At 44.4% G+C, this 27,172-nt stretch overlaps 1 protein-coding gene across 3 annotated transcripts; it reads left to right on the top strand.

The window, feature by feature from the left end:
- On the top strand, positions 1 to 27,172 carry LOC149372452 (uncharacterized). Of its 3 annotated transcripts, XM_089586384.1 has the most exons (7): positions 1 to 63; positions 2,843 to 2,897; positions 6,665 to 6,685; positions 11,523 to 11,647; positions 14,284 to 14,421; positions 17,200 to 17,316; positions 26,975 to 27,172. In XM_089586384.1, exons 2-7 carry the CDS (start codon positions 2,849 to 2,851, stop codon positions 27,101 to 27,103), a joined length of 579 nt encoding a protein of 192 aa, XP_089442510.1. In that variant the 5' UTR covers positions 1 to 63; positions 2,843 to 2,848; the 3' UTR covers positions 27,104 to 27,172. The 3 variants fall into 3 exon arrangements, with proteins under 3 accessions (XP_089442510.1, XP_089442523.1, XP_089442518.1); XM_089586397.1 differs by lacking the exon at positions 6,665 to 6,685 and having other exon boundaries at positions 44 to 63; XM_089586392.1 differs by lacking the exons at positions 1 to 63; positions 6,665 to 6,685 and having other exon boundaries at positions 2,716 to 2,897.

The raw sequence follows: 27,172 nt of genomic DNA on the forward strand, positions 1-27,172 counted from the left end.
CACAATCAGAGCGCGGTGCCAAGCCTGCCAAAATCGGGACGCAGCAGCCGCGGGCGAGCACAGGTGAGTTGTGGCTCGCGCTAAGAACAAGAGAGGACGCGCCGACTACCTGCCCTTCCCTCCCCCGGCCCTCCTTGCCCCTCGGGCAGCGAACGCGAGCTGCAATGGCGGATTATAGGGAGCGCATAGAGCACGGGCACTCTCGCAAGCTTAAACCTGTGGAGTGGTCGGTCGCGTGACCTCCCCCCACTCCCCCCCCCCCCCCCTTTTTTTCTTCATCTGCTCAGCCAAAAGCTTCGACAGCGGAGATTGCTGCAGTGCAGAAGCAAATTGCCCTCGATACACTCATTCATAACAGCCTTCTGTGAGCAGCCGCCGACTGCAGTTCCCCTTAACGCGCGAGGTGAGAAGGGACTTCCAGTCATACGGTGCGTGGATTCGCGTTCAGAGTAGACGCTTAACGTGAGCGAGCATTCTAGTGCGAGGGATCTTGGCGAGGTGTCGTTCCGAAGCAGCGACGGGACACCGGACGGTCGAGAACCGCAAGTATGCGACTCGTACAGACTTTGTCTATTGCCAAAGTCAGGTCTTGACAGCCGTAAGCACCGACATATCCTGACGGCTGAGGGATATTCGGCTAGCACTTTATGTGGTGCGAATGGACCGTATTTACTTAGTAACCTGCGCAAAAACTCCATTTCATGTTTAAACTTTTCAAAGTGTGTAACGGGATCTTTAAGCAGCTCCATTTGCAGTACTGAATTTTTTCTGCAATATAAAATGAGCATTAAACTAGAAAGCACATCTCATCACTGTTGATAAACGCACAGCCCGATTAGTGCTCTTGGTCGAGTATAGCTGCAAGTTTTGGACCTTTATAATACTTTTGGCTGGCTCTACCTGGCGCATCTCTTATAGACATCTTCCAGCTATTTCTGCACTACACAGATGACACATACTGCGATCATATATGACTGTGTGAGTTACCTAGCCTCTGTTTTCTTATCACGTTTCATTTAAAAAAATTGTAAAGTTCACGTGTGAAGGAGGGCAAAATATATGCCCTGGTTAGCTGTGAAACTACAAGTAAATGCGTTAAGCATCCTCTTTCTATGAAAGGTAGCCCTCACAAGTTCAGAAGTGGGTGTTAAGTAATGAACTAGTTTCAAACCAGGATGTGAAATATATGAGTGAGAAAAGAGCCTCTAAAACATATTTTGGAAGTTCTTTTTTTTTAAGGAAGAGAAGGAGAGAGAAAATTTAAAGCAGCTCTCTCTGTTTCTATGCAACGCCTTTACTACGGAATACATCCCAGAACATAATCCTCTCAGTCTTGAGCACATGATGTCAGTAATTTTTACGGCGAATGGTAGCGGTGTCATTTCAGCGAATGAATGTTAGATATCTGAAAAGACCGTTTTACTAGCACCCCTTCTTTTGCATAACAACAGGGCAACACTTTAGTCGACGCCGTAAGACAAGGCCACCAAGGACATGATCCTGCAGTTTCATCGCAATTAGTTCAAACCGTCAGCTGCTCTTACACCCTTATGGAAATATATTATACAGCTTTTTTCGAGCTCTTTCTCTCCTCGGGGAATTTTTCGGGGCCAAACTTAAGCCGCTCAGTTCATCCAGACGCAACAAGTTTTTTCAACTTTTCCCCACAGACGGGCGTTTATGTCTGAACGCGGTACAGTGAATGCCACCGTTACATTTTTATGCAAATGAATGCCTTGTGAGCGGCCACAAAAGGGGCCAAAGAGAACCGTCTAGGTAGCAGCTACTCGCAGCCTCGCTCCTCACGAAATCAAGAAACAGAGCATATTAGAAAGGAACATGAAATGGAAACTTAGTCGAAGCCATCCGTAAATCCCCCCGCTCTCCAGAAGGTGCGTACTAAAAGAGCCACGCAGCGGTCCTGAGAAGCAGCCGGGGAGGCCGAGGAAGCCTCGAGTTCCGCTTCTTTCCGTTCAGGTGTGCTGCGTTCTCCAAACACGCCGGCAAACCAGAGCGAAAGGGTGAGGGGAATAAAGAGGTAGGGAAAGGGAGTGAAAGAGCATTCGTGCAAAGAAGAAAGAAAAGGCTAAGCACGCCCAAAGATCCAGCGCGACGAGCAAACCAGGCCCGTTTAATTGCATTGCCAACAGACGCCACATGCTTTCCCCAGAAGCGCGAACAAATGGTGTTCGCGGGCAAGCCCCGCAAAAGCTTGACAGGGAAATGCAGAGGCAGAAAAACGAAAACGTAAAGCAAAAATAAAAGAAGAAGTAGCAGAAAGAAAGAAAAAAGAAGGCGCTCAATGGAGAGGGAAGCGGGGATTTTCTTTCACGGCGCTCACGTACAAAGCCGCGGCTTGAGCAGACCGAGAAAGGGTAAACGGGTGACGCGCGGCCGGGAAGGGTCGTAGATCTGTCGCGCGGCAGCGCTTGCATGCCCGCCGCTGTCCGCAGGGGACCCGACTGGGAAGTGTTCGCGCAGAGCGACCGAGCCAGCGAGGTGCAGAAGCAACGCGGAGCGGGCTGCGGCAGCGCACCTGGCACGAACCCGGCGCGCGAGTGTCATTCAAATTCGGTCGCGCTCAGAGCGCGCTCGCTCGCTCTCACAGGCCCCGTTCATTGATTAGGGGTCCCAGTGGGGGGAGAGGGAAGTTGTGTGCCTGCCCCGGCGACATTATTATCGGCGGCGTGTAGCTGCCGAGCGACATCACGAAAACGCACGCCTGTCTGGCCGAGCGTCGGCGCTCCCGGAAAGCGTGTGCTTACCTCCCACGCTTTCTTCTTCCTTTCTTCTCTTTTGTTTCCTCGGAGTGCTACAAGAAAACGCGCCTGCCGTTTCGCAGAAGGACATGGCCGTCGCCCTGCGGACTCTGGCGGTGATCGCCATCGCGTTGCTCGGTGAGTCCTGGACGGCACCGCATGTTTGCTGCTGTGTTGGGGTGGCGAGGGGCTAATAAAATCAGACCGTGGAAGTCTGATACTTTGAATTTCCTGAGAAGTGGAATATCCAAAAAATATCCGCACGGTCTCACTGACGTCATAGTGTCCGCCATGTTGGAGACCAGATGCGGGGAGGAAAGCTTAGAGTTTACCTAATCCGCACGTCGCAACCTCCTCCAACGTACACTGCGGTATCTAAGCATGGGCCACTATCATGGAGCCCGTGACACTATGAGCCGTGCACTGATTAGTTCCGAGAGCCAACGAAGTGATCAACAGCAAAGGTGGTAGCGTGTGTAGCTAGCACGTTAAGTAACCACGAAGTTATCTGAGGCTCCGATCACTAAGTTCCGACCTTGAGGTTACTAAGAAACGCACAGACCTTCGGGGGGTTGAACACTAAAAACGAGTTGTTCCTTAGCTAGGCGGTACAAATGAAAAAACACGTGGCATAATGCGTAGGACGATCAGATTAACACTGTCTTGCCTTTTCTCTATCTTTGCCATTTCTTTTTCTTTTTGTTCTTCTGAACGTCTTCCGACCAAAGCCTACCAGGGCCACCCTAAGGGGGTGTGCCTGGTAATGTGCCGTGAGACAGGTCAGTGACACACTAATACCCATCGCTGTACGTGGATCTCCGGCAGAGGCAACAGAAGTGGCTCCACTTAAAGTATATTTCCCTCGAGAACATGTTTGAAGAGGGCGACCACTCGAACATACAATAGCTAGAGTTTATTGCCGCCACCGCCATTGGTCTTTGCTTGCTTGCTTTTCTATAATTCCATTTGCGTCAGTGTTCGTAAGTTTATAATCCCCCGTGTGAGGGCGTTAACCGAGGTTCATGATGAGGTAGGTGGTACAGGCTGTTTAATGGGAAGTAATAAACAAGCGAAAAACAAATACGAAGGTCTCGTATCTTGGATGGCGGCACCAATGTATATACCAGGGCAGTATGACAAAACATTTTATACCATAACTATTAATTCTACATCGTTCTTATCTTGCTCCTTGGTGATTGGTCTATACTGGAAGTGGCAGAGGCATGGTGCCCTGAGGTAGACACTACGAGCGAAGAGAATAAGTAGATGACTTAACGGGGATATAACCTTTACGGCATACCGGCGCTGGCCTGTGAGACTAGAAAAAAAAAGTGAATGTAAATCAGTAGGCGGCAACCTCTTGGCAAAATACAATCATACAGCTTTGATGGTAATAAGAAAATAACGGTAATTAAGTTATCACAGTACGTCACCAGCCACGGGGCTACTTTAAAAAATGTTTTTCACTTTATCTTCATGCATTACTGCGACAGTTTCGCAGGTTTTTACTCATATACGCACTTGGGTATAAGCAGCGTAATTCGTTAGAAGAGTTTTGGGTACCAAAGACTGAAAAACAGAAAAAAACGCTTCGCGTTCTTTTTGTTTTGTTCTTGCACTTCGCTGGACCACTCAAAACGTACTTCATAATCACATTCAAGATTTTTTTTAAATACACCTGAACAACTAACATTTATTTTAACCCCACTTAATTGAGAGTCATCTGCTAGAAATATCACCTCATTTTTGTCTTTACGAGAAAAAATTCGGCCCCTTCAGTTATTGGTGTTACAGTATCTCTCTAAGCAAGCACTGCTTACTCCTAGCAGTCCTTGATAAATATTTACACCGGTTCATCTTTCCTTTTAAGTTAAGCACCTCAGGGTCACTTGAGCCCTCCTGCATCTGAAGAGCTTGCGTCACACCTTTCAGCTCGACGCTGAGGTTTTTGAAAAGTTTAAAAGCTATTTAAATCCTACGCACGAAAACGAAGTCAGATAAATGAAAGGCACCTGCTTGCAACGAGTTCACTCGAAAGCAGGGCTATAAACATTAGTAAAAAAAGAACTAGCTTCATTTTTCGCATCTCACAAAGGTGTTTAAAATGCGTACAGTTTATAAAAGCTCCGGCAGAATCGCTTGCAAGGAGAGCTGTACGATTGGAATGAGAGTACAAATCAAAAGCACTACGACAATATGTAAAGGCGTATATTTATCGTAGAACAGGGGCTCCCTATGTTTCCTATTGTGTCTACGTTCTTCTTACGGGAGCTCCTATTGGAACTCATGGGTTCGGTCGACGATACCTTCTTCCAGACCAACCTGGATGCCATGTATTTCATAGAGATAGTACCGAGCATCATCTTTACATCTAAAAAAAGAAAACTGTCAAGTCCGCTTCCTTGCGAGACGACCAAAAGACGGCGATAGTTACACCTATCTCCTTACCCATCTCTGAGAGCACTCTTCCCAGAAGTCCCCCTGAAGTCCCACACGGCGCACACTTTCGAGACCGCCCTCTACAGGAACCTCCTAGATACCATTTTCACTTGTCAGCAACAGGCCCATGCGGGAGCTTTCGGGAGCGATTTAATGCTCCGAAGGAGTTCTCACTAGAAAATAGCCTTAATTACATCGCTTCCTACGGGGCAATAAATTAGTTTCCTCATGCGTCGCGTACATTTAAAGCCAGAAGCATACTCACATTATCCCCGATAACAGTCACTACCAACACAGTCCTAACCGAGCGCGCAGGCTCACTGGAGTAGAGGGCAGCTTTCTTGGGTCCCAATCTGCAGCTCATCACGCAGCTGACCGCTGGGCATGCAAACGCAGACTCGGCTTCAACTTCAAGGCCATGAGAGGCTGGGCGTGTTCTTGACGCTGGAGAGTTCAGCGTCCTGCCCTTATGTTGGGTACTAACGTGGTCATCCGTGTTACTGAACGAGCACGTGTGGCCGCCTCACCATCGAAAAAGAAAGAATTGCGCTGGCTTCTAGCGTGGTTGGTAGGCGGTTCTGCGAGAGTGCCGAGGTCTGTTACGTGCATTAGATTGAAAAGAGCTTAAAATTAGGTACACAACAACATAGCTCTCAGAAAAAAATAAAGAATGCCACCCCGTTCATTTACTTCTAAATTAAAAGGTAGAAAAGTGGGCAGTTTTGTTGGACGACACGGTCGTGCGGGATCACATAGGTAACCTATAAAACATAAAACAAGGACGGGAAGGGAACACAATAAGGGCTTGTTGTGTACCCTTCGCGTCTTTATTTTGAGTTTGAGCAGTTACCTATATGTAGCAAGAAAGGCCTGCGCCATGCGATAGGGATGACAAGTATCCGCAAATCCCGAAGGTTTGGAACAAGCCACCATTTCTCCATCATCATGAGTGAAAAAGTATAAGGCAACGCAGCCCGTGCACCCTTCGCCCCAATTAGTGCCAACAATTAATATGCAAGCCTTAGCAACTTGACCACGCGTGAGACATTATTGAGAGGGCGCGAACACCGGTCGGCGTGTACACACTGAGACAGGCTTAGCGGGAACGTTGAACTGCGTGGTTCTGCGTCTCTCTCAGCGCTAGCTGCTGGCGCACTGCCCCAGTGTCTGGCTTTTGTCACCATGTACCATCACGACGTTATGAAGTGTGCTTTGCACTATGCGTTTTGGTGTAGGCCCGCTTGGATGACGTTGTATTTGGGTAGCAATTGGGCGTGAGGGTTTCACCTCATTACAGGTCGTCCGTGGCCATGTAATACGAGTAGGCTTGGAGTGAACGCTCATAGATGAGCTGCTATTGCCGTTGTAACTCCTCCGCTTCGATGCAGGACGTGAAGTCAGTGAATTTTTGCATGCCAGTTTCTCTTTCTTATGTTTCTCGTTTTCCTGTTCTTCCCATTCTATAGCAATGCTCGCAGAAGCATCCGGTGAGTGCACTTGTCATGTTTTACCATTGATTTAACGAGGGCAACGGAATGTTTTTCACAAAACTTGGCAGGTTTCTCACTGTACAATGTACTGTTTGCAAGCTGTACGCACAGCAACGATGGTGCAGATAGCGCTAATAAGCTAATAAAGATAAAAATGATACCAGTGTATTTTTAATGAGTAAACCTTCGAGATATACCACACCAAAACTTGGTGCAGCCTTTGTAAATTATGCCATAATTCACGTATGGAATGTGTCTGTATTTCGTAAGCGCATCGAATAGTGCATCGCTGGTGTTTTTTTTTTTTTTTTACCTACCGACCAGTTTTGCCATTTAATAACTACTGGTATGCCTGACGGTCTTCGCTCCCAACATATTAACTAATCTACACCATATGACACACTTCTAGCGCCTTCATCGCACTCTAAGAAGACACTAGCCGAATGCGTTTGAAGGAACACTGTTTGAAGGTTTATTAAAACGAAATACAAATGAGTTGTAAGTTTCATAAAAAAGTTAGTACAGTAGGAGGTCCCAAAGTGAAAACTTTGACTAGCATGTGAGCAAGCCTGCTAAAAAAAAGTTTATAGCAGTGCTAGCCAGAATATTTCAGAACAGTGCTACACACACGCTGCAGCTTAATTGGCAGAAGGAGTGAAAAGTGGTTGGCAATGCAATCCTTGTTAAGCATGCATGCGACTGTACATTTTACGGCAGTGCGTGAATGTGCAAGGGTTCTAAATCAGTGGCCAGAGAAGGCGCTGTGGTTGACAAGGTACATCACACTTCGTAGAATTCAATGTCGTGGTGAATTCTATTGCTTCGTTTCAATTCACTTCGAAAATATTGCAACCCAATAGCCAAGTAGACTGGACAAATAACGATCCGAACCAAAGATACAAGCGAAACCGCAATTTAATGCATAAAAAAATAATAAATGCCAATAGATCCCTTAACGGATTCGATAAACGTTGACACTATTCGCTACTTTCCTGAATTGGGTCCATTTATATGATACGGTGAATCTTCCCCGCCACGACATACATAGGAAAAAGCAACTTGACGATATGCAATCGACCGGCGTTTCTTTAAGGTTTATGGTCTGTTAATTTTTTTCTTCATGATTCACTCCCCTATCGCTCGAGCTTTGCAAACCCAGACCCAGTCTCCAACCTAAAAGCCACGTTATACAAGCATTTCCCAAATAGTAGGCAACGTAAATGCGTTCTATCAACATATAAACTCTCTCTACCCAGACACTTCATCCAATAAGTCACGATGAAGAGTGAAAGCATTTTTTTATTACAAAAATTCTATGAGGAACTTTTCGCATACGGCGTTATCCTCATCGGCTCGTATATATATACATTTCTACTGAAAAGGACCATCCGTCAGGAAGAAAAAAAAAAGAGATGCGACTCGTATTTATCGGGTCACAATATTCCCGCATGCTGAATACAGCCCGTTAGTAACACATTCAAGTTATCACGTATGTCCCCAGTTTGTAATGATGAACACAACGTCCGCTGCCAAACCGCAGATTTTTATTGCCAAGATTCCGAGCCTCACACATGCCTATACAGCATCTAAAGCCGAATGCTGCTCTTTTTTCCTCCTTATTATTAGAAGCCCAATCAATGCTTCACTTCAAAACAGACAATCACAGCGCCCAGCCGTAGCGTGATGACATCCTCACGCAGCCGTAAATTCCTTGCCAACGGCAGAAACTACAGGGCTACATTTACGCGCATTCTCAGATAGCTCGTTAGTGATGCAGTCGAAGAACAACTGTAGAAGGACACGACAAGAAAAATCCTTTCCTCTAGTTGCTCCCGCGTCTATTAAAACAGAGAAAGGCATGGAACGAGTCACATCCGGAAACATCAAGTAACGACGTGGCAGCCAAAAATGAAACAAGGAACGCCGCCCGCGCAAACCTTGATTATAGGGGCAAAGTGTGATTATTCATTGATTACAGGAGAAAATGGCGCTCGTTTCTGCTTGAAAAACAGTGTTTACTGCGTGCGTAATAACGAAGAAACGAGAGGGAAAAAAAAAAAGAAAAATGTCTTCGAGAATGAGAACGTGACTGTCCACTCTGGTATCGTGTAGGCTGGAGTAACACGAGCTCAATTTTCTTGGAAGCACGAAATATGAATCCATATGTGCCTAATGAAGCGAATATGAGCCGTGTCTTTTATAGTGCCGCAATTATTGCCATAATGAGACCTCTCCTTTTTTGTATGTGTACATGTATCCTGCCTTCGCGATACGATTCCTCGGAAAACCAATCAACGTCGTCAAGCAAGCGACAACACGCCATAGTGGTTTAGTTGCAACGACTCATTTTGCGTTACGTTCCTATTTGCGGCTTTCTTACAGCCAGCTGCAAGTTGTGCCAAAATTGTTTGTGCCGGCGTGATTGACTCTTCTCAATTTATTTACATGAGGTGCGGAACCGCCTAAGTAGCCTGATGTTTATGACACTAGTGACTGAGAACCGGAAAGCATGCATCTATACCTTTTATTTTTATTTTCACTCCTTCTAGGCAGTTCCTGTTCACCTTTATTGATTGCACACGACCGAGCTGTCTTTAATTCAAACCCCCCTATCGCTAAATAATTCACCATAACTAACTCGTTTCATGAAACCGCAGTCTGAGCTGGTTCCGCACCGCCTCTTATAATTAATCGTGGTTGAATATTTGTGGAAACAGAACAAACGAAGGTAATAAACTTCGAGCACTTTGAGGCAAGAAATATTCGATTATTTCTGGCGCTGAGCCCCTCTTCCTAGCGGCAAACACTTTTGATTTCTTTCTTTTATGTCAGTACACGCGATTCATTCTCCATAAAATCAAGGGAATCAGCTGCACCTAGTCTACTAACACAAAGGCGTGTAGAAGTAAATAAAAGGAAGTATCTATTCTTAACCGATGCACCGGCTTTTAAAACGTTGGTATTGAAGTGTAGTAGCTTTATAGCGGTTGGTGATCTTGGAGGTCGTGTATAAAGGAGCTGACTCTATTATCAGCGTTTTGACAGTGCATTAAAATGGAGCTTAAGAGCTGTGAACACGTCATCCAAGTTACACACTCATACGCGGAGCGCAGCGCTCATAGACGAAGATCAAAGTAAGCACGCCTTCGTTTCCTACAGCGCACCATTGCTGCTCTATCACTTCTCTTGTGACGTCATAGAGCAGTCGTCGTATGACTTTATAACACCCGCATTCAGCCCCGGCACCATAACCTCCATGCTGTTCATGGTACTGCTAGCCAGCCGGAATCCTTCTGGTTAACATCCCTGCCTTTCCCTCTCTCTCTCTCTCTCACTCTCTCTCTCTCTCTCTCTCTCTCTAACAAATGCGCGACAGCGGTTGGATGCGGTCAGTGTTACCCCGGGGCCTGAAGTTGAAAGGAAATTTAAAATCGAATTCACATTTAAAGAAACTGAAAAAAACGCTAAATATGGCACGACTAATATATACACTCTTGTTGAGCATTTGCAAGAAATTATTTTGGGACGAGATCACTTGTAAGAGGCTCTACCGACAGCAAATGTAGAATGGCTTTTTTAGACAGACAGATCATAACAAAAGCTCGTAGCTGTTCTGAAATATCGTTGCTGTTCTGAAGTATTAACGAATGCTCGCGCTAAATTATTTGAAAGTATTACTTTTCTGCTCGTTCATACGGTATCATGTAATGTCCTCCCCGCTTGCTTTTTGCTACCAATAATGATGAGTGTGCTTTAGATGTAACCTGACGTGCTTTCTTTGCCGTTCTCTTCCACCTGTTCCAAGTATTCGACGGTCGCATGGGTAAGCCGACACTACAACATTGAACACTATCAACAACAAATTTTCTCTAAAATGATACCATTTCACGCCTTACTCGTGCTTAGAGACATCAAAACACTGTCACTTGTGGCTAATCACAAGAATACTTCGCAGTGGTCTTTTAACAACAAATACAGACGTTTCATATGCAAAGAATATCGTAAATGTTTTACTCTCTTATGTAGAATAAACCCGTAGTCAGACACCGGCAAGAAAAATATTTCATAACAGCACACCGTTTATTATTCTCAACTTTGACAGCTATATGCCAAACCCGGTCTCACTGACAAAACAATAAAACACTTCTAAGCCGTAAGTCAGTGAGAAGATGTTGGTACTCACAATTATTTTGTATCACAAATAGGTTTTCATATCTTCTAAGGGAAGATCTTGGTAGTCAGATTTTTTTTTGTCACAAGTGGGTTTTTATATCTTCTAAGCATATCTTCCCTCTCTTACTGTAAGGTCTCTTTAAGAGAATGAAAGAATCATCCAAAACAACAAGAAATTAATTTTAGTTTATATATCTATGTAATGACATAGGTTTCCTAGTTCTTACCGCAACCTAGCGATCCTTTATTCTTACGTTTCACAGAATATGCGAGGAAAAATGTATTCGCACGTGGAAGGTCAGAATTTGGCTATGTAGATGCACCTGTGACAGCAAAAGTACAACCAAGATCCAGGGAATTGAACAAAAAAACCAACCAAGCAACGTCTGCTGTAGGAATTACCGGTACTGAAAGATAAAAAATAAAAACAATAACGGGCATGGGCTACCAGTGCGGCTACCATTTTGCTGTGCCTGTAGGCTATGCCTTTAAAAGACACTTCAGCTTACTTAGGGGCTTTTTTTTTTAGTTTTTGATCCCTCTTGCTTTTTCTCCCCACTCACTTGCTGTCGCCTCGTTGATGAGGTGTTTGCACTCCCTAAAGCGACATTTCCCCCACTGCAGCTGCCTCTTCGTTTCTTTGACCTAATTCCCCTCGCAGGGGCGCAAATGGGGATGGGCGCGGGATGCATTCCCGGGCAGTGCTTGGCGCACTGCCAGACCACAGGAGGCGGCGTGGGAAGCTGCACACCGCAGGGGTGCATCTGCGGTGCCGCTCCCGGAGGGGTGAGTCCTCGAACAGCGTCCGCGCCAGGGCACTGAGCAACGCTTCTCGAAACCAGGAAAATATAGCCGAATGTGAATATTTTGAGCTCTAACGGGCCCGAAAATTTGTTTCAGTCATACAGAGTTCAAATTAAGAGCACGTGAAGGTGACGGGACCAAAGTGTCGCTTCGAATAAACGCAGAGTACAAAAATAAGCGAGTTCAAAGTAAAGAGCTTCTGCTGTATTTGTGTTATAGTCGCAGTAAACATGTGTTCCTTTGTTTTCTTGTTCGCACCACCGGGGTGGCTCAGTGGTGATGACGCTCGGCTGCTGACCCGAAAGACGCGGGTTCGATTCCGGCCGCGGCGGTCAAATTTCGATGGAAGCGAAATTGTAGAGGCCCGTGTACTGTGCGATGTCAGTGCACGTTAAAGAACACCAGGTGGTCGAAATTCCCGGAGCCCTTTACTACCGCGTCCCTCATAGGCTGAGCCGCTTTGGGACGTTAAACTCCCATAAACTATAAATCATGTTGTCTTGTTCATATTTCCTGTGAACTTCAGAAAAATATTAGGAAGGCCAACAAGCCGCCACTAGCAATGTATGCTACGAGCTGAACTATTTTACTTGAGCTACACGAAAGCAGCTCTCCTGCCTTTGACTTTAGTGGGTGCTTAGTGAACCTGTGGCCTGCCATTCGAAGGTGTTAACCAACCCATAAGTGACAACAACCGTGAACAATAGTGATGCTAATGAATCGCAGTCGTTGCGTGGAAGGTGGTCAAGCTTAACGCCATTAAACAAGCCCCTCATCTATCGAAGTATTTTCATCACTTAGCAAATATGTGTATTTTTTTCAAGGAAGAGACAGCGCAGCAACTCAACGCTATAATTTTTAATATAGCTGTGTAGAATCTGCCAAATGGCATTACTATAAGCTGTTAAATTACGCGCACAAATATTTCTTTCTTGGAATGGTCGATAAGGCATACCAGCCACACAAATGCATGATCATTATTAGTTTGAGCTTTTGCCCTGCCCGTCTCAGACAATATCACTTTTCTCCACAACCTATGAGGGGGAATTATTTAATACGCTAATGCAAGGTGAGCAAAGTTCAACGCTGCAGATGATAAGTCGTCGGCGAGAGTGCCCTGCGTTGGGTTCGTTTGCTCAAGCCTCAGTTCCGTCTCGACGTCGAGACCTGTATTTGTATTCGCGCACGAAGCCAGGAATAGACCAATCACAGGTTTTCGAGCTAGCGCAAACGTTTCTGCGAAACTCTCGGCGGGATGTTGACATTGGGACAAGGCTTGTTTGATTACTAACGAGTTGAGCAACTTGCATACAAGTTGGCTGGTTTTGCTTTTTTCTGTGCTCCTTGACACGACAGTTTCCTTAACAAAAAAAGTGACTAAGAGTACCGTCACGCAGTTATTTCTGTGAGCGATTACCGTAAATGAGGAAAAAGTTGCTGCGTTCCTATGCAAAGTAAATTTTGTGTTAAAAAAATGTTATTAGAATAGCTGTTTTGTTATTAGATAAAAAAGATGTTAGTGCAAGCACAACTGAGACAAGAAGCGACATGTTAATAGCTAAGGCACTAATGAAATGTCAATTTTGTCGGTTCTCTCTTTGTACGTCCTCTTAGCGCTAGCCACCTTATAAGTAATCGATCGTGCTTTTCTTATACTTTTACTACGAGGGCTACGGTGGGCATTTGTTTGCCTATTCTGGGATTTCAGTGCAGGACAGGCGCAAAGTGAAATGTATACGTCGAATGCGCATAACGCTAACGTTTCTCACTGGCTCTGTTCTTACCCGCTCGTGAGGAAACGAAAAAAGAATAACTTCTGAACCTCTTAATACGCGTACATCATGTACGTCACTGCCGAAAATATGACACAACGACGTGTCAGGTCCACCATACCATGGCTTGTGGCATGTACTGCGTATTGGTCTAGTAGGTTAACTGATTAAGGTTAACTTACTGATTTAGCGCAATAAAAACGAAGGACAGGACGCTGGCTTGTGACTGACTCTGATGCGATACAAAAATGGGAACTCTAGATTAGTCGATACGAGCCGGAATTTGCCAATAAGAGCCAGAGTAGGAAAGAGCGTTTGATTACAAATGGCCTTGGAGCTCCACGTGATTAATTTTTTTTGTCCGCCCTACTACCAAGAATAGTTTTGAAAAGGCCAATTGAAAGTTTGAAATTCAGAATGAGCGTATGATGGGCTTGTTGGCTGTACATAGTAAGGAAACCCTGCTTGAGGACGGAACCACAGAGATATGCACAAAGCTGTACTTCCTGGCAGCACAGTGTTTCTATCCTTCTTTCTTGTTTTTGTCGTCCTCTAGCAGTGCTTCCTTGTGAACTGGCAGATAATGATAATGATACCTACAAGAAAAGCAGCGACAATCATCAGAACCCGGAGTCCAGGTGGTCTGTGCGTCGAAAGGCTAGAACAGCCCTCATCGCTCATGTGTAAAAAACTTGGACGACGCTTCTCTCGCGAAAGGGACCTCTAAAGCTATCCCATTGAAAAGACCAGTGTTGTCTTACGAGCGACTAATGAATGGCCGGTGTCGCGAGCGGAGCGGTCATGTCTGAAGAGTGGCGCTTAATTAACGCCGACTTGGTCTCGCAGCCTATGATGACCGGGGGACACCCAGGCATGCCGTGCAATAACGCGCGCTGCCTGGCGACCTGCCGAGAGTACAACCCTTCCGTTGTGAGGGCTCACTGCAGTAGCACGGGGTCGTGCAAGTGCGAGTGGCTACAGCCGGTACGTCCGATTCTCCTAACCCATTCGCGCTGTCCCACAAAAAGACGGGCCTTGGCGATGCGCTCTCCTGGGCTACGGAGGCGTGATTGAGTGTGAGGTCGAATGAAAAATGTTGCTAGAGATGTAAATGGTTCGCTGATTTTTTTTGTTTTGTTTTGAGTACAGTTCTAAGCCTTCTTCTTTGAACAACTGATGAAAAATATAATGGACGGTAGGGAAGTCAGTGCATGCGAAGCATGAAAACGAGCATATTTCGGCAACAACTTGTTCATCTGCTTCGTCCATACCAAAGTAATTTGAAATAACAGCAATTATTTCGAGCTCTCGAGACGGGAAAGGAACGGCTGTATTAACCTCACGCATAAGTAATGCTCTATTGATTAGAGAAAATAATCGTAATATTTCTCGAATCCACGTACTTTGAAGAGAGAAAGTTTCAGCCTAGCAATAAAAGCGAAGGTGTGTCTGATGGCAGATATTGGAATAATTCGCCCATGTCATTTCAGCGCAGCGCAAATCTGCTCTGTTATTTTCATGTGTTTTCATACAGTAAGCATAATTTTCTTTTGATGAAACATTCTCTGCCCGCATATTTGGATCAACAATCAAACAAACGCGGCACGAGCTCACTAAAAAACGCAACAGAGTATATTAACAGAGAAAATGCGCAAATACTTGTTCGTTGAATACACACAGTTATAACGTAGACAATGTATAAAGGACGTCTGTCACATAAACTTAACTAGTGTCTCAGAAACGCGGACAGCAAACGCGGATAAACTAAATGAATATTTTTTTGTGTTGACTAACGGGAAGCCTGAGCTGATTATTTGAGCGAGACGACTGCCATCAACCTTCACCTGATTTCATGTCTTATGATAACGTACTGTTTGTTATTATACAGCTCAGCTTAAATTCCCACAACATACGCGCAGCTCGCCTCGCAGCAAAAAAAAAAAAAAAGTCCTGTCCTCACAATAGGCAGAGAAAAACGCTTTCCCTCAGTTGCCAATTACATTCGTTCAAAAAACGTTTTGCCCGAAAGCCAATTACTTTTTCTTTTTGAGTAGATAACAAAACAAAGAGAGCACTGAACCGCCAAAGGCCCTTTTTGTGGGAACCCCTTTGCGTCAGCCTTCTGCTGTGCCTATGAACACAGCCGTGATATCTTCCATGACCACCGAACAAACAAGACACCAATGTCCTCAGCACCCAAGACTATGCCCAAATCATGACACGAAGTCAAAACAAGCCAGTTATATACACCTGACACGGCTACTCCGGCTTGGTTACTCGCGCCGAAACTAGCGTGTCCTTCTGTCTTCATTGTTTTATTTCAAGACATCATGACACGCTTTGAATCGCACTTTAAACAAGCACTTACTCCTTTAAGCAAAGTTAAGGTGCAAAATTCACGAGGCCTTAAGTGCGCAAGGTCTGTCCACCTGTGTTGCAGTCACTTTTATGTCTGCCGCTAATAGTTTGCTGGTCAATTCTAAGCAAACTTGCGTACAAAATATTTTATTCGTTTTCTTTTTTTTTTTCGAAATGCCTTCGTTGCAACTTTCGTACAATAATCTTCTCTGCATTTTTATTTTCATACTGCGGCTGGGTCGTGCAGAGAATTATCACGATGCCAACGAATCAGCGTCAGCTAGGGTTCTGGACAACCTCGAATAGCACTGCGCGCTAAGACTTACATACACCATTATGAATCTAACTTCAGCGATCATTTCTTGCAACTGAAATTCTTCGTGTTATGTCAGAACATGTAAGCGAAACAACAACCATATGCCAAAAACAGCTTTCTTCTCATCCTCCAAAGAGAAAAAAAAAGTAATGAAAACAACAGCACAACAACAAACAAAGAGCTGCAATCCTTACAATTGCAAAAGTCCTACCCAAAAATAAGAAATCAAAGAAATAGGAAGAAAGCTGCTGTAATCCATAGCGGGTGTTTTGCTTAAGACATTTTGCAAAACAGGCTTTTCTTCAGTTACTCTTAGGGGCGCTTCTTTTTGTCATAGCATTAACTAATATTGAGTAGATACCTTTTTAACTATTACTGTTGGTTTACTTACTTGTTGAGAGACGTGTAGCCTACCACAAGTAATAGTGGCGCTGAAGGGGAAGAAGAACAGCGGCTTCTGGTCGCCCAGGCGGTCGACATGCTCGGCCTATAAATTATGGTCGAATAAAGGTCTTCTACTACTACTACACCAGTTGTTAGAATTTCGAAAATTCATTTACCCTCGGCGCTGTGTCCTAATAAGTTTTGCCTAAATCGCGCCAAAATACGTGCGCTTTTGAGAGGTTCGCAAGCAAAAAAAAAACCCTCCAGCGCACGCAATCGTAAAAATAGCCAAAATTTGTTGCGCCTCAGCGCCGAGGGTATTCTAAAAACTCATACGGTTATTATTTACGGTGAGGCTACACACCTCTCAATATATAAACAAACAACTAGTAATAGTTAACAAATTAATTACTCATTATTAGTTAACCAGCCTACTAGTTAGAAAGTCTTAGCTTTATTCTGATGCGCTAGCCCACTGGCGAATAAAGCGTTCTTCTGACTCAAAGGGCCTATCTTTAAATATCGCAGAAAATTTTAGATGAAACACCCGGTATAATTGCACGCAGTCTATCTCGGCGGCTGACAGCGTCCGCTGTCATCGTGTTCTTCTCAGAATATGTCGAGAGTTTTTCCGATCACTTTCGCTAATGGCAGCGGGCGCGTGGATAATGAGTCATCGCCCCCCCCCCCCCCTTCCCCCGCAGCCCCACGAGCCGTGCAACGTCATTAAGTGCGACCGGCAGTGCCGCGCCGACTCGAGGAAGCCGCTGATGAACGCCCGATGCGCTCCCAACGGCTCCTGCAGGTGCACCTACCGGGAGGTGAGTGGCGCTGTACCAACGGCGGGCCTGAAACACGCCCTCGCAAACATCGTGGGTGCGCTTCTTCTATGGGCGTGGTGCTATAACACCTGCGCTTCGCCTCACTAATTCCGCATGTGGTGAGGTGGGAACAGACAGCGTAATATAATACCCTTGCTCTCACGCGCTTTATTTTTGTGCCACTGTGCGTAAGCTTTAAACCACGCCCGATAACGGAAAGAAGAAGAAGCTACAAGAAGCTCATTGTAATAAGCATGCTTAAGTGCAGTCAAAACAAAAATCTTACTTCAGTTTAGAAAATGGCTTCTTAGCAGTACGTCATGGAGGCGTCGTGAGAAACTTGTTTGAGCATACCAAGCATGTATTCAACATCGGCTAAAAACCTGGGCTTTCCCTGCGGCTAGTGCTCGGACCACATCTGCCGCTTTTGCCCAACTATTAGTTTATTGAAGATGCATCAGGCCACGCGTAAATCTGCAAATTTCTAAATTTCGTCAAAACATAACGTCAGTACAAGGTTTCATAAGTGTTATTAGCAATAGCTGTGAGTTCGTAATGGCTTAATTCGAGCAATGTTTCGAGCAACATAGTCGCTGCGTTGTCCACTTGTCCGTTTGTCTTTAGCCCTCCTAAAGTCTGCAACTCTCCTCAGAATACAGAAAAACGGAGGTCCAATGTGGAGATCAGCCAACGTAAAAAAGGGCGCCGCTGAGATATGTGAGGAGTTCGCACACGACAACTTATTGGCGGAGGCAAGGCAAAGTTGGCTGCGTGCTATGCAATGACGAAAATTAAGGCACAGATATTTCTTCCAGAACTGTCGTAAACAACTTTTAAATCAGTTGCTGTTTGATCATCTTCAGCCGTAAAATGCTTTGTATTTTCGTACACTACGCAGTGGAAAACAACGAACAGGTGTGCGGCAGAAGTTATTCGACAGATAGAAATTAGACTGAGTACTAGATCTGCAGCCGTAAAGTGCAGTGTATTTTCATACACTACACAGTGGAAAACAACGAACAGGTGTGCGGCAGAAGTTATTCGACATATAGAAATTAGACTGAGTACTAGATAAATTCTGCACACTGGCAAGATATGAGCAGAAGGTCCCGCTATGCGACGAAGCTCCGCCAAGCAGATCTTCCGACTCTGCTGTCACGTCTACTACATGAATGTTTTCTGCTTGTCAGTGCATCTGGGCTACGGCTTTATGCGTGAAAAGCGCGCAAAACTGGAATGTAAATATATTTTTTATTGGTGTTCAAACGGCTTTGCCAAGCAAAAGCACGCATTTACTTTCCATCTAGGCTAAAAACTTGAAAGCGCACCCTTTTGGCTCTCACGCAGGGGTGTCCAATGCATATTTTAGTATGTTTGCAGAGCTGCAGCCAGAGAAAAGAAAATAAACTCAAGCCGACACCAGGCGCGCATAGTGAATACCGAGAATAAAAACAAAATGAATCATGAAGTGATTCCGCAGTAAGCTGAGTACACGAACTTGGCTTCAGAAATGTAGTCATAAATAAGTAGCCGCATAGCTCGTGCAATCTTTGCACGGCCGCCACTCATGGACCTGAAAGCGCGAACCTCCGCCGTAGTGGCCGTCACGGACGGTTACTGGACGAGGCCTGACACATGTTTATTTTGCGCAGCGAGTTATCTACGCGGTAAGGATGACTGAGAGTGAAGTTCCCTGCTTTAAATCCGCGTGTGCTTTCCAGAGGCAGACCATGCTTTGTCTGAAATAACCACACGGCGGCGAGTTTTATCTTGGCTGCGATACAGCTAGCAATTTACATATATCATTCGTCCACTTTTTGCACTCTTGTTTTTTTTTCCTTTCTCCAATTATGCATTTCGCCTCTTCTTGCGAAACGAAAACTTCTTCTTCGAATAAAATAACACACCCTTTTTTTATTCCATACAAATAAGAGTATATACTTGTGTACATCTAGAAGCTCTAGTCACAAAACGCTTAAGTGTACCTAAACTGCTGGAGTCATTGCTTAAATATCATAAAGGTTCCCTTTTTTTATAATGTTGCCAACCCATAATTCACTTTTTGGGTACTCTGGTTATTGTCTGATTATCCTGATCAGGCCGGTTCACAAATTCGAGCCCAACCCTATACTTCACTTTCGGATACAATTCGCAGATGCCAACCATACTTTCTTATCGACTATGGCTTCGCATATCTCGGCCTTCATTTTCGTGTTCTACATGTATACGACCTGAATTTTTCTCCTCTACCGCTAGTTTTCTTTGTTGTCTAATGCCAGTTATCTAACCTGAAAGCAATTTTAGTTAGAAAAACGAGATAACTAAGTCTAACACGTGGATTGAAAGCACCAGTTTACGAGAGGAAGCGGTGAAAGAGTACATCTACTTCGGGCAAGTGTAGCAGACCAGGTTCGTATCAAGAAAAGAATTGATAAGAAAATGAAGCAGGTTAGCGAGTTCATTTGGCAGACACTCCGTAGTATTGAACAGCAGTTTTCCGTTATTTCTCAGAAGAAAATTACGCGGTCAATGCGTCCTTCCTGTAAATAGTTACGAGGCTGGAACTTAAAGGCTTACGGAAAATTCTGGAACTATTAAAGAAGAAGAACGGCGTCCTGAAAAGAACAAATAAGAAATAGGAAGAAGAGATAGGAAGAAGAGAAGGAAAAATAGGGAAGAAATGATGGAAATGACCGGGGAGAGATAGGGGAAAGAGTGAATGCAGAAATAGAAACCACGCACGAACCTAGGCCGTGCGCAAGTGCGTTCATCTAGCGTGTTTTCAAGCCTTTGGTGTCGCAACTACCAAAATACCTGCAGACAAAACCCGCTCATGAGGGCTATGACTACTAAAATAATAGTAGTGCAGCGATTGAATTGCGCGTAAAAATATAGGAAGCCAACGTTGGGCAATAGAAACACACCAGCACTTATGTGAGAACATAGGCCAGTTGGTGATGTTCTGGTGGAAGTTAAAAAAAAAATTGAGGTCCTGGTCAGGTCAATTAAATCATATAGAAAGAGGTTTATAGAAATGGTCTACAATATGATCAACAGAAAAAACGCGCAGTCGGCAGTGGCAGAGAACAGGTGAAGGGATAAGGTTAGAACTGTAACATGATAGTTTAGCCGAGACAGGCATAAAGTACGGCTCACTGGGAGAAGCATTTGGCCTGCGCTATAGTTAGCCTGGCTGATGCTGGCCAGTACGACGATAAGTTGTGAAGCTAGTCATAATGCTTCGTTAGAAATTTATTACGTTTGTTAAAATAATTTCAAGATTTCGCGTGAAATTTTGAATCTCATCTGTTCAAACATCTGTAACCTTCTGTGCGTTTCAGCAGAATAAACGAATTTGTAGTGTATGAGGGTTATTCTGGGTCTGTGTTTTCTTGTTTAAAACTTGCGCTAGTCTAGTGTGCCTGTGAGTGCATTTGAAAACCAAAGAATAACGTCACACTGGGATTTCTTCGCATCCTAGCTTTTATTCATTTCAAAATGGCGCGCATTGCATTTCGATAAATTCAGTCAAATTTCACAGACCTATACAGAAATTTATATTGCCGCCTGCAGAACTGTACCGCACGGAACAATAAGCAGTGCACTGTAGTCTTCGTCCCATTCGTGCACATCCAACATTTTCGTCGAAGCGTTCTTCACCGCATTATTGATTACATTGCGGTGAAGCCATTCTAAACCTTAACGAACACAAACTTTTCGAAGAAACATTTAGTGCGTGTATGTGCCGACTCAAAGAAACCGTTATTGATAGAATTGGTTCGTTTTTGTTCTCTTCGCCACCCTCCCGTGACGAAGCAAGGCAATGTTGCAAAAGCAATCCTGAAGTTTCGCTTCCTACGAGCACCTCTGAAAAGTATAAGCACTGAAGTCGGAAGGCTGAATTCAGATAACAATTATTGCGTGGTCAAAAAGTTTGCTATCAACACTTCATCTGCAATTTTGGCAGCAATGACACGACAATAACTCACATAACAACCATATTTGTATCACTCAATTGCAGCGATATGAAGCAAATAAGCACACTAGGGAGAAAATACGCGATGTTCGTAGAGCAAGCGAAAACAGCCACACTTACACTTCCCACACGTCACTTTTGGTGCAAGAGAAAATTCTTCAAAGCAGTTTTGTAATCTTCTGTTTCATATGTGGAAAAATACTCAAGCCCGATGAATTTTGTTCCGGCTGTTGCACTTAACGACCCAATCTGTTTAAAGACTGCTGTACGCTTTGTGAGAACAAAAATCAGACCTGCGCTTTAGGTGGTCGTCTATACCACTAAAAAACTTTGTGCTCCATTGCCGAATTTCCGTTCGCAAATTTTTTTGCTTTTTGGTGCGCTTTTTCTTTTGCTCTGACGCCACTCTCAAGCCCTAATATATGTTCCCGTGCCTTGACAGGATTATACCCTCAGGAAAATCATCATTCGCTGTCCCCTAAGCATTAATTTTAAGTATTGAAATTTAATTAGTTATACTTCGTATCAGCTTTTTAATTATTTCATTTATTGATGAATTATTTTTATTTTTAATTAAATGTATGAGGAATGGCAATTAAAGGATGAGCGAACTCTTTAATGAAAACGGGGGAATTTTGGACGGCGTGTTTAGCCCAGCGAGGAGCTATGGGGGGGTGTGGGGGGAAGAAAAGAGGAAAAAGGAAAAAGGAAAAAGGAAAAAGAGAGAGGGGAGACAAATTGTACTCCTGGAATGTTTGGCATGTCCATAACTTCAAAAGGTTACCATCGGTCTGCAGGCTTATGCCAAAAGAGTGTGTCGCTAATGACAATGCTCAGGTAAATATTTTCAACCTTGCTGAAGCTGAATCACTGGTGAAACTATGGACACCAGAGACGCAAAAAAGGGAAGAGGAGGAAGAAGAGGAAATGCAGGGAGGTTAACCGGAAGAATAATCGGTTTGCTACCCTACAGGGGGAGAAAGGGGTGAGGGGATAAAAATATGAAAAAGAAAGTAGCAGAAAATTGAAGTCACCATGAAAAGTCAGCGTTCGTTAAAGTCACAGCCTATCGTGCAGGCCAGAAGTTCGCAAGAGGCGGAGCAGTGCCTTGGATGCCTTCACAGAGACGCAAAGAACGCGATAAAAACACAGGCGAAGATTACGCAAGTTATGCTTGCACACTGCAAACGGTTAAGGGCGCGGTTACACGAACTACAGATATGTTTCTTAAGAAAGAGGTCCCGACAGTGCGCACTGTTGTGCAGCATCGCAACAATCAGTACAAACAATTACCACTGTAAAGAAAATACAACCTCCAACAGAGCGCACGGAGTTTTCTTTTTATTTATTTCTTGCAAGAAGCAAAGAATACTCCGTTTCTTACTCTTCTTGAAATAACTTTACTGATAGGTTAGCATTAGAAATCTGGTACCCGATTTCTTCGGCACTGTACCAAAAGTTATCCACGAAGCACTGTATCCTCAAGATACCTTTCTTGCAGGAACGTGCGCAATCTAATACAATGCAGCGCATTATTGTGGTATATTTTTAATCATATGAAGCAGTGATTCTATGGTACTGTTGTGGCACGGGTCTTCCTTGAAATTGTGGCTTGGTTGCGACCATGTGCGACGCAGAAATTAACCGCATCATTTTCCTTCTACTCTTCTTTCATTTAGGCTCCGTGATTCCTATATTCCCTCAAAATGTTGCTAATAAAGCCACCCCCATGACAAACTACTTATACACTCACGCATAAACAGCTTTACACGCGTCCTTGCCACTATTTAATATCACACATCCCGCAATAAGAAAATACTTTGTATTATTAGCAACGCCCCAAAGTTTCATGAAATTTCCAGGCACATTTGCGAAGTATTGAGCGGTATCTTTGACAATGCACTCGTAACTTGTGACCCATGTGTTCCTTTCTAGATCTTCGGATGACGCTGACCAGCAAAACCATGCGAAGGCATTCCTGGGAGGCCATCTAAACACCATCGGCGATAGATTGGAGTTCAGACACAGCCACATAAACAACAATTCAGCCAACACCCCCCGCGACAACTTCGGCACATTATTTTTCCGTAGCAAAACAAAAAACGCGAAATATTAAACCACGGCTCATCACAACACGGAAGTCTTTCTGAACCGCTATTATTAAAAATATCAGTGCATTTATGTATTCTAAGACTTTCTGTAAAAAGTTGACCCTCGTGAATCACACGGCGGTGACCTGTCCAGACTCTCAAAATAAAGCTTCAAATTTTCACGCTGTGTTCACATGGTTTATCGAGAGCCTCGTATGTACAACGGAATTCTGGAGTCCACCAAGTCTGCTACAGAACACAGAAAATTTCAGATCATTTTATTTGTCACTATTTTCTGCTTAAATTTAAAGCAGATAAATCAATTGGATCTTCTTTGACTGATGAATGAGGCATAACACCTACAAATGCGGAAGAGGTGAGAGAGTTATAAAGCGTCTAGCAATTTATGTCTGCAGGAAACCGAGCGGTCGCTTGCTGTGCTTCGGCAGCAGCAATTCTTTCTGCACAAGGCGGTAACCCGTGAGCGCTTTGAGCGGAAGTGTCAGAACAACCCGTACACTTTGCTTTGAAATATTATCCTGTTAGGTTTTAGCACAAAGGCTGACATGTGTCAGGTGAGCGCAAAATTCTAGCGGTCATTTCATGCCACGTGACATTGGTTGAAATATACAATTTGCAGGATCGTAATTGTTTTGTTATTTTCCTTAAATAGAGAGAAATCTTTATTATGAGGAAGAGCGGAAACGCCAGGAACAAACAACACTCAGCAACCTTTCCCTCTACGTGACATTTCAGAACACTTTTGTCCATTATATGCTAATCAAAGAACGCCTGAAGTGAAACCTGTCAACACATCGGAGTGAAAAAGTCGATGTTCTGAATCTTCTAATTAAATATCGATCGGAAACACTAGAAATTATTTCTTGGTATGCAGCAATGTGTTACTTTATTATTCACTATTGTGCTATTTCAAAATAAAAATTGGTTCATCGACTGTGGGAGAAAAACAGCTGCAGCGCGCCTTCATCTAGAGATAATTTTTCTTCCTTTCTACGTCCTTTACTAAACAGCGTGGTAGAACTCAGAAAAGAAAAATTAGGCCTTCACAAACAACACAAGAATTTCAAACTAGACACCCCCCCCCCCCCCCCCACTCTCATTATTTTTTCATCAAGACCATGCCAATCGATACATAACAAACACCTTCCAGCCCCAATTCTGTTCTCAAATTGCATTCTAAAGACGTCTGAGGTTAAATCGCGCTCAGGCCAGACCCAAGGACCATCACTGGAATAGGTCGAAATCATTATTATAACGTGTTATTGCACAATGTGACGTATTAAGATACCACTTTATATAATATGTACATAACATAGGTTCATGTAACGGCTAGAACGTGCACGAGTCTTCATACCAACAAAGACTAGCAGTATTTATGGTGCGACGAAAGCACTTTTCATCTTACTTGTGGAAAGAAGACAAACACGAAGTGCTTTAAAGGCATATGATTTTACTTAGCTGGTGGTCACAGCTGTGGCATTTCACACTAGATTCAGGTGCTTTTCTTGGCTTGGCTTTCTTGGCACTATCCTACCTTGAAATTTTTCATCCATGTCCCTCGCTGCTCGGAAGATTCAATGTGGTGGTTGGTTTCGTCCCTGTGCTTAAGGCGGACCCAGTAATAACTTCGTTTCATGTGCGCTCAAGAACTACTCGTGGCTTTATGTCAACCTCTCTTCGGACATCACAATTATTCTGCGACGCTAATTCGCTCAAGTACATACTTAAAAATGAAAATTGGATTTGCTATAGTCAGCCAATGGCGTCGAGCAGCTTTTTTGACATCCTGGCTAATGCTATTAAGCCGTGGTTAATCCCCTTTCCACTGCCAACTTCCTGGATACCAGGCTAGCAGGTCCAAAGGGATTAACTATGACGTAATGAGAACCGGTCGACGCAATGGGCTGGAGGGACATCTTTGAAGGGAATTAGTCACTTCCTTCTGGAGTTGCTTCCGACGACAGTGCTTCTACAAAAGCTGTAGCATCGTACGGAGCGCTTGCAAAGCAGATACAGAGAGACAGACAGCGTTTAATGAAACAAGTTGATAGTAAACACATGCGCACACACATACACGGCGTACACTCTGATTTTTTTAGCAGTATCACGGAAGCGCCGACCAGACTGTCGTTCAGCGTCCTATGCAGGACCGCAGAGGCGATACCGACGAGAGTAAGCGCATGCGCACACAGCGCTTGCAGTTCCGGTGTCCTCTGCTCGTCTGCTGCAACAATGGTTAGGTCACATCAGCAGAACAGCCGAGCAGACGACGCTGCAACTGACATGCACTCTGTGCGCATGCGCTTACTCTCGTTCTTTTCGTCTCTGTAGTCCTGCACGGGACGCTGAACGACATTCTGGTCGGCGCTTCCGTGATATTGCTAAAAAAAATGGGCCTATGTTGGAAATACTGCAATAAGAAAGTGTGCATTGTACACAAGAGCACAACTCACCATGCACACACACGCAAAAAAAAAAAGGCTGTCCTTTTATTACTGATCGTCTTTTCTGCCTTTTTCTTTCTTTTCCTTGTCCTTTGTCTTACTGGAGCGTAGTGTTATTTGGCGTGTTGTCGTGTGACTAGCGCTACACTTGCCCCAGCCTTCCTTCCAGTGAAACCCATTATGTCTCGCGTAATCTCGCTGGCCTTCTCGCTTTACCCCTTGCCCTGAAAATCTGCTTACAATGGCTTGCGCTTCGTCAAGCCCTTATGTTCGTAAATATTTACTCGGATTTTGTGTTTCTTCTTCTCGCGGCTCTTTTTCCTCCTTTTTCATATTTTGCCTTAGTTTCTACTTTGCAAAGAATCTCTTCCACAGATTCACTTACCTCTTCCATTGCAATCACATCCCACTCGAGAAAAAAACAAAATGGTGAAAAATGAAAGTCGCCAGTGCGAGCTACATACGCACTAACGGAAGGGAAGAATCGCGTAGCCAGCTTTCCTCTTCTAACTTTTTTTGCTTTCTATTTTGAGCTGTCTTTAATGGTTTCGTTTGGAAACTAAATGTGCGGAGTCGTGTTGGCAGGCGTTTTCTTCCGAATGCGACAACTGATTCAAATACAGCAATCTCCACTTTTTGTTGTTTTAGTTCTCACTGCACTTCGTTCTTAGATACATAACGTGTCAGTTCCGGGCCAGACGACGCGTGTGCGAGTCACGTGATACGAAGAGATTAATTACCCTTTTCTGCCCCCTCTCGAAGCCGTAAGGGAGAGCACAAAGAGTTCTAGTGCATTTGTTTCCCATTAATGTTGGATATGTAAACCAAAATGTAACATGTGCACGCTCACGATACTCAGTTCCTGCCGTGCTCTGGATGTCCGCCTTGCTCTCTGTGACGCGGCTGTACTTACCCTTTTCTTAAGTCCCAGGGTCTGCTTCTTGTACCAGGAGCGGTAAAAACACCAGCTCTGAGAAGCTAACGGCAGCAATTGAATTTCTGATCGACTTACGGCAGCGCAGTCTTCCTGCGATGCCATTTTTTTTTTTTTTCGCGGCTCTTCCGAGCCAAGCCCTGCTTACCGTTCTCGTTACCTTATATTTTTTTTCTTGGTCTTCTTTTTTCAGGTTTGCGACGAAGCTGTCTGCAGGCAGCAATGCCTGGCTCGACAAGCGGAAAACGCTCGAACGGACTCCTTCTGTGAGAGCGACTCGTGTCACTGCAGGTACAGTAGGGTAGTGCTCAGCCCTCACTAGTGACGATATCACCACGTCACCCGCTCCTCTTCCTCCTCCGCGGAAGCTGTCAATAAACTACCGAAGCGC

This window comes from Amblyomma mixtum, chromosome 1 (assembly GCF_055824585.1).
Source record: "Amblyomma mixtum isolate Tamu chromosome 1, ASM5582458v1, whole genome shotgun sequence".
Lineage (NCBI taxonomy): Eukaryota > Metazoa > Arthropoda > Arachnida > Ixodida > Ixodidae > Amblyomma > Amblyomma mixtum.

Bases quoted from the DNA above. Each gene is read 5' to 3' on its own strand.
- LOC149372452 (XM_089586384.1), top strand. From the start codon at position 2,849: ATGGCCGTCGCCCTGCGGACTCTGGCGGTGATCGCCATCGCGTTGCTC. The intron at 2,898-6,664 runs GTGAGTCCTGGA...CCCATTCTATAG, and splicing joins GATCGCCATCGCGTTGCTCG to CAATGCTCGCAGAAGCATCC. The intron at 6,686-11,522 runs GTGAGTGCACTT...TTCCCCTCGCAG, and splicing joins AATGCTCGCAGAAGCATCCG to GGGCGCAAATGGGGATGGGC.